Here is an 11,489-nt window from a genome sequence, read left to right on the forward strand (position 1 = left end):
TTATTATGAAAGTAATAAACTAAATGAAGTTAGTCATGTTGGCCCCTGCCACCCTGTGGTACACTGTGTCAAAGGAAGCGCTTCAGTCAGGCCACGCTGGAGGGTTTGCGGAAGTTGATGAAGCAGTTTTCAAAATAATAGTAAAAGGCTTTCACAGAATGAACCCTTTGACCCCCACACACGGTTACAATACTGTTTCTGTGTGGGACAGTATGGGACACTTTAGCAATGCTGGGAGATAGTCTGACAGTTTCATATTTAACTTAAAAATAAAAATACAATAAACTGTGCAGGCATTTTTTTTCTAGCCTTATCTGACATTTTTTAGCCTATTATGACACACATATACACTGACTCCATATATTCCCTTGTGCAAATGTGAAAAAGAAGTCTAGCAAAAAGAGTCCAAACTCTACTTCATCAGTATATACTACCAGTTATTCTTTTTTGTTTTGTGTGTGTGTGGTAGTTTCTATCATATTCACCAATCTCTATAACTCTTGTGACTTTTTGGTGACTTATAACTTCCCCTGCTAGATGCACTGTAGCATGCACCGGGTAAAAGCCAGACTTTAGAAAAGTGCATGGCCTGCAGATCCAGTCAAAATGTGAGGCATTGTGTGAAGATGGGAGGCAGGGGGACAAGGAATAAACATGCTGAACATCTGGTCACCCTTTGGGCAGAGGTGGAGTGTCTCATAGATGCTTCTAAACATTCAAATTAGAAAAGCCACACTAGTTACTTGCTTTAGTTTAAATCCTGTTTGTTAGTACTCAAAGTTGTCAGTAGATGTAGATGATTAATACATGCATCATAGTAATCAAAACTCCCTTAAGTCAGAGGGGATGTAATGAAATGATCAAAACTGACGAGTGCACGTTGCTTGAAATCATTTCAATTATTTTGAAAATCCTGACCGGAACTCGCCGCTGTAGCTTCTAGCTTGTCGTTGGTGTACTTTTCGTTTTGCAGGGAGGAGTCAGACATTAGTTTCTTTATGAAAGTGACATGTTCATGCCATTTTTTTACTAATTCTACGACATGTTTTGCACCATGTATCCATAATGTAGCCTGCTTATAGGGTCGACGTAAAGCTATCGATCAGTGACCAGATATTTTCGATAAAAGGTCGAAGGAAACAGGAAGGCGGAACAAGTAAGTTCGGGAAAGTGGCTTTCAACTGTCTCATTTCGTCACCGTTTGTAGAGCCGCCCGAGATAACCCCTGCTATTTAGGCGTCTCTCTTTTTTGTTGTTTTACGATAGCGTGTGAATAGCATGGGTTCGTCGTGTGTCTTTATTGTGTTTTTGCTGCTTTAGAGAGCAACAAGTCCAGCCGAGTTAGCTAGCGTCACGTCACGAATAAACTTCGTACAGCCGTCATCATGTGCCCCGATGTTTAATCTCTGGCTTTTTATCCTGAAAACGTGCTTTAAAACGACACAAAATCCTCAATATAACGAACAGTATGGATTAGATATGTAGATGGAGGATTAAATAAACCTCGTAATGTCGTGTTATGTGAAAACGCGATTTGACTTGGGTTTTATTGTCATTCAGTGTATTGTTGGTTTCGCGGCGGAATTAGTGCATGAAATAGGAAATGACTCACTGAGACACCATGTTTCATCTTTTAATGTTAATCTCTGTCTGTCGAGGCTTGTCGTTCACCGACAGCCTCCCAGTGCTGCTATGTGGGTTCAGATCAAATATATGCCTACTGGTCATTTTATTTCCATATTCTGATTACATCCAGTAGTTTATTTGTGTTGCTCTTGTGCTTAAAATTGGTTACATGGCCTCCGTTTCTTTTCCGGTTTTACAGTTTTATATTGGCCAAACCTTAATATACGATTTACGACGGGGGGAAAAAAATCGTGGGCCTTTTTTTTTTTTTTTTTTTTTTTTTTTTTTTTTTCCAGCCAGCTGTATTAAATGTTAAGTTTGAGAGATTGTGACTTATTGACTGGCCGAGCTGGAGGTTTTTTGTCATTGTTATTTAAATATTTACTAAAATAAAAAAAATAATCAAGTGAGTTTTCAAATTAAGATTTGCTGCCGTTTTCTTTGTAATATTTAACTAAATATCACTATTAGCTGTGATTTTAGAGACTAATATAACTACAAAACATGCTAGTTGCAGCCCTAGATTCAAATTGTTACAGACACATTGTGCCCTGACATCAGGCTTTTGACAGGAAGTAGGTATTTCTATGTAAATGTGCATTGTTAACCAAATTCTGCCTTCCCTCTCCTTTTATCATACACAGGACCACAGAATCAGTGGCTCAGTTCAAATAAATACCAAGACAATCCATCACAAAAACTCTGCACTGACTGTTTACACAGCCTTTTGACTGATTCTACTTCAAAAGTAAATAATTCACCAGAAGCATAAAAAAAAAAATCGCCTGCCTGCCACCACATGCGACCATGTCCCTGGCCCTGAAACAAGTCTTCAACAAAGACAGGACATTCCGGCCCAAGCGCAAGTTTGAGCCCGGGACACAGCGCTTCGAGCTGCACAAGAAGGCCCAGGCGTCTCTGAATGCAGGCCTAGACCTGAAGCTGGCTGTGCAGCTGCCTCATGGCGAGGACCTCAATGACTGGGTGGCCGTCCACGTGGTCGACTTCTTCAACCGCATCAACCTCATCTACGGCACCATCAGTGACTCGTGCACCGATCAAACTTGCCCCGTCATGTCTGGTGGGCCCAAGTACGAATACCGCTGGCAAGACGAGCACAAGTACAAGAGGCCGACCGCCCTGTCGGCCCCCAAATACATGAGCCTGCTCATGGACTGGATTGAGGTACAAATCAACAACGAGAACATCTTCCCCACCAATGTCGGTAAGTGTTGAAATTAGCCACAAGTTTCAAAATTTAAGAAATTCTTCTGTAAGGCATTTCAGTGGTTGGTTCAGATCTGTTAAGGTCATCCTGTGTGCAAACCAGGCCACCACCCCATTCACAAACAAATGTCCACAGACTCCCACACAAATATTATTATGAAGCCATTCCAGGCAACAAAATTACTAACTTTAATTTGGTGATCTTATGACTTTGGGTCAGGTTTCCTCTGGTAATCTATTAGTAAGCATATGAAGTAGGAAAAAAAGCTGATTTTCCCTGTTGGTGTTTTAACCCAGTGGCTCCCTGCACGGGTGCTGGCACCAAAGAAGGGGTCACATGGCAGAAAGGTGGGGAACTGATGCTATAATATGCAAGTGTTTTTTTTTTTTTGTTTTGTTTTTTTTACCAACTAAAACATTTTGAGCAATCTCTATTTCATGTGAATAATCCTTTCAGCATGAATAATACAGAGCACCGAGAAAAGCCACTTAAATGATTAGCGTGTCATGAACACAGAGGAAAACGGAACACATACAATTCACATCTAAAATGTGAAGCTTGTGTTTTTCAGTGTCTGGAAGGCCACATATGTTAGATTACCTTTAGTGCTGAACATTGCTAGCATCACAGTTAATCTGTTGCAGTGGAATTTGTGGTTTTATATTATCTCAGAGCGTGCGCGCGCCCGCCCTGTGCGTCGGCTCAGCAGCTGACTGCAGAAACATCCCAGCAGTGGATTTAGAAATGGGTCACACGATGGACAGCAGGCTATGAATAGAAACGACCTCTGACGCAGCCGTCCTCTGGAACACATTCCTAAAACATTATTTAATTAGTCAAAGCAAAACGACATGCTAAATTAATCACGTGTGGAGAGATTATCGGGCAGACCGGGTCGTGTTGGTTTTCCAATCATGTGTGATTGTGACACTGGCTGCATTTGCATCCTATTGCCAGCTGGTGTCCAGGCCTGAGGGGAGAAGAGAGGAAAGGTTAATGTAGAAAAGTCTGCCTCACTTTTAATTAAATCCATCAGTATTTCAAACGTGTCTGTTTCTGCAGAGCACATGAAAGGTCACCACAGACTGACTGCAGAGTTCTCGCTCTGTCTCAATCTGCTTGACTCCCAGGTACTCCCTTCCCTAAGACCTTCATGCAGGTGGCTAAGAAGATTTTGTCGCGTCTGTTCCGGGTGTTTGTCCATGTCTACATCCACCACTTTGACCGTGTGAGCCAGATGGGGGCAGAGGCTCACGTAAACACCTGCTACAAGCATTTTTATTACTTTGTCACTGAGTTCAACCTCACGGACCACAAAGAGCTGGAGCCCCTGGTGAGTAGAAAACAGATATCTCAAACCTTTTACAGCAGTGATGTTCATCTCATTCATATTTATCAAATAATGCTAACAAATCTAAAGTTGCAGCCCCCCTTCATGCAGTTTTATTGAGGGAGTTAGAAAGGAAGTTTTAAAAAAGCTGGTAGCACCCCTTATGGTCAAACTTTGTAAGAGCAACACTGTTTCTAAACACCCCCAAACACTTGACTTTTCTGTATTCTGGCATGCTGTTGTGTGTTCGGTGATGTATAAATTCGTACCTTTAGATTGCATAAGTAATAAAAATAAAAAGAAGCCATGAATGAACTGTGTTCTTTGTTTAGTTGTTGCTAATGAAAACTGTAGTCATGTGATGCCCCCGTGGCCCAGGGATTTAGGTCACCTCAACAAAATGTGCTGTGAACAAGCTGCAGATTGCTGCTCCTTAATTCAAGGAGTGGAAAACTACCATAGTCAAAACTATCATAGCCATGTATGCCCATATCAGAGCCATGTAGGACCAGAAGAAAACTTTCTGCAAAGATAGATTTATGTTTGTCTTCAAAACTAATTTCATTGTTATTTCATTACTCTGAATTTCCTCATTACAAGAGGAACATAATTACTGATCCTGTGGATTTCAGCCCAAATTTATTGTACTATTAACTGTTAAAGACTCCCCACTCAGAGAGATGTGCATGTGCCCCCTCTAGTATGTGTTGCTTCCAGCAATGTCCTGTCATATGATTAGCAGTGCATTAGTTTTGGAAACTGCAACACCCTAGCAACAGCAGATGTAATTTAAATGAGCTGGAAATTGAATCTAGTCACTTCAGTCTTATCTGTGGTAATATTAAGTCGACTGCTGTTATTTCCACCCCTCACTGAGCTGTGTGCGTTTGTTTGTGTCTGCTACAGAAAGAGATGACCTCTCGGATGTGCCACTGAGGGGCCTGTGGACACGGCGAACGGATACATCCGTCCATCTTGAAGACTGCATTGGAGAACGATAAAAGAGCAATCAAATCCAGAGTCTATTTTTATATTTAAGTACTGTAATCTATTTTAGCTGCATACTGTAGGTTTAACAAAGAAGCCTGTCATGCGAGGGTGTTCTGTTCCTTTTGAAAAGTTTCAGACATTTTATCAGAGCACAGTATTAAGAGGTTTATGTATGTGTTGTTTTTTTTTTTGTTTTTGTTTTTTTCTATTTTATTTGAATCTCAACCATTCCAGGATGCTTACTCTTTTCTTTCTGTTTCAAATGATTTAAAATGAGTTTTTCTTACTGTAAACTCACTATGTTGTTACATTAAAGTGATTCTCAACTCTTACTGATGCTGATGGTAATGGGCTGCAGCATTTTTCAAATTTTTATTTATTTATTTTCTTTAGTCTCAAAAATCAAGCTGAGAGAAATAGAGGAAATAAACCGAGTATAAATAAACTTGAATCCATTTAAATTCATTAATTGGGCTTTTTTTAATTATTATTAAGTCATATGTGCAGACAAACCAGATACAGTAATGGTGACTCAGACAGCAAGGTACTGTTATCTTACACGTTGGGCTCGGAGCCATCAAGGCCAGGTTCTCAGATGTCAAACCTGCAGGTGTTTATTGCAGATACTCTTGGCAGCTGAAGGTCACACGAGACTTGAACCTCACATGACAAATACAAGTGGAAAAACATGGTTAATAGGCCATGCTCATGAATGTCCAGTAGGAGGCGTCAGACTCCAAAAAGCTCCTTGCTTCCATGAACTTCTCATCCTGTAGTTACTGCTGTATTCTTATGAAATCTGCCCAGTGTCCCACTTAAAGTCAAGCAGGAGGGAGGAGACCTGATTCGGGTGAATGATTTGGCTAAGCTGGTTATGTAAGAAACGGGCCAGACTGTACTGTGATGAATACAGAGAGAGGTTTTGTTTTTAGATGGACCCTGCTTATGTGACTAAACCAACAATAGTCCTGAACAACCACATTAGTGGTTGGATTGGAAGTTATCAGTCCTAATGGGCTGGATTATATAAATAGTCACACAGTCTCCCTTATTACCACTGCAGGGTGACAGTTACTCATAATAAACCATTGGATGTTCGTTTTATTCAAGTGGAAGTATACAAAGCTCACAGTAGTTTTCGTTTGACACTGTCACGCATACATAAGCTAAATTATACAAACCTGTTTGCACATGAATGTTTTAGATCTGCATTATGTTAAGAAGTGGAAAAATATAACTCACCGTTAGACCGATTTTCTAGCCTCAGTTTACAGACAAAACATCAAACAGGTTAATTCATTGCATTTCAAAAATAATGGCACTTCCTGTCAGCACTGTCTGTAGTAAATATAAACAGCTGTTTTCAGCCTGTATGGAAACACTTGTCGCCTAAGCTCTCTGCCAGATAGGATTTCTGCCAATCAAGTGGTTCATTTGCCTAAATCTCACCAAACTGCAGTTACATGCAGAAAATAAAAGAATGTAATGGCCCTTAAAAAGTTACCCAAATCTGACCATCAAATGGGTTACTTTGTAGGATCATTTTGTGTTAAAACTGATTCTGAAATCTAGGCCCCACAGTAACTGCATTTCTTATTAACACCTTAAATATATTTGGACCATATCAGAATGGTCACAATTTTACGTGTACTGTACATATCTCTATTTATTAGTACAACAGTACAATGTTTTAACAGATAGGAAAGAGTATATTTGATCCAATGATTTCCAGCTTTTTTCAACACCAGGATGTGTTCTTTGAAGATCATGAAAAAAAAAATCAACATTTTCTTTGCACACTTTTGGTGAGGGGGTTCTGAAAATGATTACTCTGTACACTTTGGAAAATGCTGATAATTGTGAATGACCAGCGTAAAATGGAATTACTCAAGCAAAGTACCTCAAAGATTTACTCAAATACTGTACTTAAGAATATATTTGAGGTACTTGCAATGTCTTTTAAAGACACTTTCTAATTCTATATTTCAGAAGGAAATATTGTACTTCACTACATCTAGTTATATATATAGTCTGTGGTTACTAGTTACCTTACAATTAGGAATTTTGTAAAGAAAATATTTTGTATTAAACTACCAATAATTTATGAATATGCAGCTGAAATGATTAGTAAAAACAATTCTGATAACCATTTCAATAGTAAATGGACAAGTACTGACTGTATAACCTTTTTATAATCTTACTGAACACTCAAAGCACTTTAAGCTACAGGCCACATTCACCCATTCATACTGTTCTATGCCTTTAAGTGCTTCTTTTCACTGCTGCCCTTCCCATTGTAAATAACCTGCTCTGCCTCAGCCACAGCCACCCTTTAAGTTGTTGTTCATGTGAAAATATTTCAAGGTTTCAACTTCACAAAACTGAAAATTTGCTTCTTTTTTGTCTAATTATTTTAATGTATCTTTTTTTTTAAGTGTCATTTCTGGCTATGTGTAATTATGATGAAATTTCTCACTATTTTCAGAACTTTATTTATCAATATTTAAACAAAGGATCCACACACTCCTTCTAGCACTGCTTAAATACCATATTTGTGTAAATAAATATGAATGACTGGAGTTTTTACCTGTTACAGTCTGTTAGACATCCCAGCTTCATTTTAATGCATTAAACTGCACACGCATTAGCATATTCACTGCTAAAAATGAACCCATTTTCACCTCCCACCATCAAACTGTAAAAACACATTTGGACAAATACAATAATTATGAATTTTGATTAGAAAAAAAACATGATGTAACAATCTGCCACAGTTAATTCACCCATTGAAATGACCTCATTGCCTGCTGCAACCTGATCCTCTTACAGGATTGTCCCTCCTCTCGCAGTGGAGTCATTTCCTCTGAACACTGGGCTGCACTCTGGCAGCATGCATTATGCCTGTTACGTGTGAGATGAGATGTACCCGCCTTATGCTCTTCCCTCCCTCCCTTGCTGGCGTGCTTTTCTCCTCTGGAATGTACCAGACAGCCTCAAGGGGCTCTGCGGTTGGCGATGTGAAGGGAAGTGCTGGCTAGAGGCCAAGTACAAGCTCCAGCCAATCAGACAGAAGCTTTGTCCGACTCTGTGCTCAGCAGTGTCTGTTGTTTTCACGGTACAGTGTGGTTATTTACATACATAAAATCAGAAAGGGGCTGGGATGTAATGTGACTCAGTAAATGCTGGCCTGAGGACACACCCTTAACGGTTTTGTGGCACATGATTCAGTTGCATCATGCGGTGGTGCAGCTTGTACAGATGAAAAGTGTTGATAATTGTAGGACATCGGAGGTGGTGAGGCCTCATAGAAGTTACAGTAAGATGATGACATATTTCAGTGAGCAAGGAAAACCAGAACTGGGTTGATTCAGCAACTAATTACTTGGTTTCCAACTTCTTTAAAATGTCCTGTTTGTTTTTGGCTTACATTATTCTAACATGGAAATACGACTGGTATGGACTAGTCAGGAACAAAAGAGGCACTCTGTAGATGTCCTTCTGTGCTCTCAGAAAATTTGTTGGACATTTTTAATCATTCAAACGCTTGTCGATCAGTGTTGCTAAAACATTACAAAAACAGTGTTTCCCTGTCTCCGGTGAGCTGTTTTTTTCCCCCCTTGGTCCACAACAAAGAGTCATTTCCCTTTCTCTTGCGGACATGCAACAGTGCATCTGTGCACTGTAATTTCCCCTAATGCTCACACAATGACAGTGGATATTATAGTCATTAAAAAGTGGAAACCATGCCTGTTCCAACATGCCTTACAGCTACTCCTTGCACAAAGGTTTCTAAAAAGTAGCATGGTGGTTGAAATAGTGCTAGAATATTTTATTTAAGGGAAAGTGCTGTAAGAGATGGGGCTGGAGATTAAATGTATACGATGATAACACTCTTATTAAAAATACTACAACTTTGTATTTCAATACATTGTTTAGAAACTAAGAAGTGACACAAGTGCTGCTGCCCAGACCAAAGGTACAAGGGAAGAACTAATGTTTTAGCCTCTCCCAGTATGAAATGAGGTAGTAAGACTTTAAAACCCAGATTCATATCAGTACCCTTTGTTATACACAGTTATGTAACAAGAGCAAAGTGCAAAAAAAGAAAGAAAGAAAGAAAAACAGAACACAAAGGGTTCCCTGCGGCAGAAATGGAACAAGGCTCCAGCAAAACAACTGGTGTTGTAACATTTTTTTGGCAACTCACAGAGCGATTGCTGGATACTGCAATAATTTGGTTGGTCTTGTGCTTTCTTTTTCTCTTTCTGGAATGTCCCAGGCACATCCATTTCTGCCAGAGATTATATTTCCCAACGTGTGGCTGTTTCCTTCCAGGAACTTTGTTCAGGAAAGTTTGCTTAGAAAAGGGAGCACTCTGGGTTCTGGGGTGTTGCAACCTAACTGCTTAGGAAAAGCATGCAACTTATTTGCAAATTAGTACAAGTCTGCTGACTGTGTGTAGCTCCATAATCCTCATGGCCTTTGGGAGTTGTATTTGTATGTGCCAGACGTGCATTTTGTGAAAACATTTGCAGGTACAACTGCCTTTTTACGGACGTGGACACATATGGTTTGTGCACAAATAGCACAGAAATGGTCTTGCAATAAATCCTGCTGTTTTAGACACTGCACCTAAGGACCTTTTAACACACCTGTCTCCTTTTAACCATCATCCATCCATCCATCATCCATCATCCATCCTATGAGCCTGCGAGAGGGGCTATTCCAGCTGTCACAGGGCCAGAGGCCAGATACACCGTGGACAGGTCAACAGGGCTAATTCACGCACACATTCACACCTACGGTCAATTTAGAATCACCAGTTATCCTAACCTGTCTATGGATTGTGGGAGGAAGCTGGAGTACCCAGGGAGAACCCATGCAGACACAGGGAGAACATGCAAACTCTACAGAGAAAGGCATCAGGCTGGATTTGAGTATTGCTGTGAGGTAACAGTGCTAACCACTGCCCCAGCGTGTCACCCATTCCTTCTGACCATCAGTATTATGTATTAAATGCATAGCCTTATAGTTTCCTTTTGCTGTCATGGTCATATAAACATAGGCTTCGATTAGCACAGTTTAGAATGTACTTGAATGACTATGTTAACTCCTTAAACATAACATTCCCCCGCTGAGCAGCTCTGCAAGAATCTGAATAGGTTTCAGAGATTCATCAAACAACAATGATCTCAAACAGTGTGTTATAATTGGGCAATAATGCTTGTAGATGGAACAGCAGCAAAATGCTGTGATTGATTCACAGCTTTACGAGTATCTTCACACATTACAAGGCTGTTGCAGAGCACAACAATAGATACACACCTCTGTTAAATCAGTTATCAAATGAAATAATATCGATCTTAAAAGCAAGTATGTGCTGATAATCTCCTGAATGAACTCCTTTAACGTGATAAAAAAGTTGCTGTCTCCTGATGGCACGTATCACGGCCTGTCCCACTCCCTTTTGACCTGTAGTGACACAGACCCATCCCATGCACTCCCTGCACTTGGAAGTATGATCTTGTTTTCCTACTAAACCCCGCGACTACACCATGTGCTCCTGGCTAGGGCTTGTCGGCCAACAGCTTACATAATGTTTGCTACCATTGGGCTTGTGTTTTAGGGGTAGAAGGTGAAAGGGGGAGGAGGAGGAGGAGGAAGAGAGGAAAAACATCCAGTTACAAGACAGCCGACCCGTGGAACAACCCTTACATGGTTTTAACTAAGGTACCCAATACATGAATACTAAAGCAGGACTCCAAACTGGGGATTATATGCAGTAAAAAAAGAAAAAGAAAAAAACTGAAGAATTGAGTTTTAGGACAAAGCACGTGGTGAAAGAAAACATGAGCACTTACATACATAAAAGGACAACTTTGTAAGATGGAGTGTAGTTATCTGAACTTCATGAAGGGAAAGCATGAAAATAAATTATTATCAAAAACCACTTTATCAAGCCTGTTTAAATACCTGCCCCTATATGAGCATGTCACACCTGTGGCAACGCTGCTGTGGCATCTCACAATTAGCAGATGGGCTGAGAGATCACACATATTTCTTGCGTCATGAGGATTCTTGGATTTCTTTCATTATCACAGCCACGGCACAATGCCCCCACCCCAGTATAAACAGCTTCCTCATCAGTTTGAAAAACATGCACGTTGGCTTCTCACAAAAGGTCAGGGGTTCAAGCTGGGAATTTTCTTTGGAATGCATAACCAAACAGGATATGAAAGATGTTGTGTGCTTTGAGTGCATTTAATATGTACAGAAACATTTTTAGCTATCTTAAAATCAACAAAATATCCTCAA

General features: G+C 40.1%; 1 protein-coding gene across 1 annotated transcript; it reads left to right on the forward strand.

Annotated features, from left to right (window-relative positions):
- Positions 1 to 939: 939 nt before the first annotated feature.
- Positions 940 to 5,506, forward strand: mob3a (MOB kinase activator 3A). Its single transcript, XM_030727083.1, has 4 exons — positions 940 to 1,156; positions 2,271 to 2,851; positions 3,985 to 4,187; positions 5,091 to 5,506. Exons 2-4 carry the CDS (start codon positions 2,434 to 2,436, stop codon positions 5,118 to 5,120), a joined length of 651 nt encoding a protein of 216 aa, XP_030582943.1. The 5' UTR covers positions 940 to 1,156; positions 2,271 to 2,433; the 3' UTR covers positions 5,121 to 5,506.
- The last annotated feature ends 5,983 nt before the right edge of the window (positions 5,507 to 11,489 follow it).

This window comes from Archocentrus centrarchus, chromosome 4, assembly GCF_007364275.1.
Source record: "Archocentrus centrarchus isolate MPI-CPG fArcCen1 chromosome 4, fArcCen1, whole genome shotgun sequence".
Lineage (NCBI taxonomy): Eukaryota > Metazoa > Chordata > Actinopteri > Cichliformes > Cichlidae > Archocentrus > Archocentrus centrarchus.

Bases quoted from the DNA above. Each gene is read 5' to 3' on its own strand.
- mob3a (XM_030727083.1), top strand. From the start codon at position 2,434: ATGTCCCTGGCCCTGAAACAAGTCTTCAACAAAGACAGGACATTCCGG. The intron at 2,852-3,984 runs GTAAGTGTTGAA...CTTGACTCCCAG, and splicing joins CATCTTCCCCACCAATGTCG to GTACTCCCTTCCCTAAGACC. The intron at 4,188-5,090 runs GTGAGTAGAAAA...TGTCTGCTACAG, and splicing joins ACAAAGAGCTGGAGCCCCTG to AAAGAGATGACCTCTCGGAT.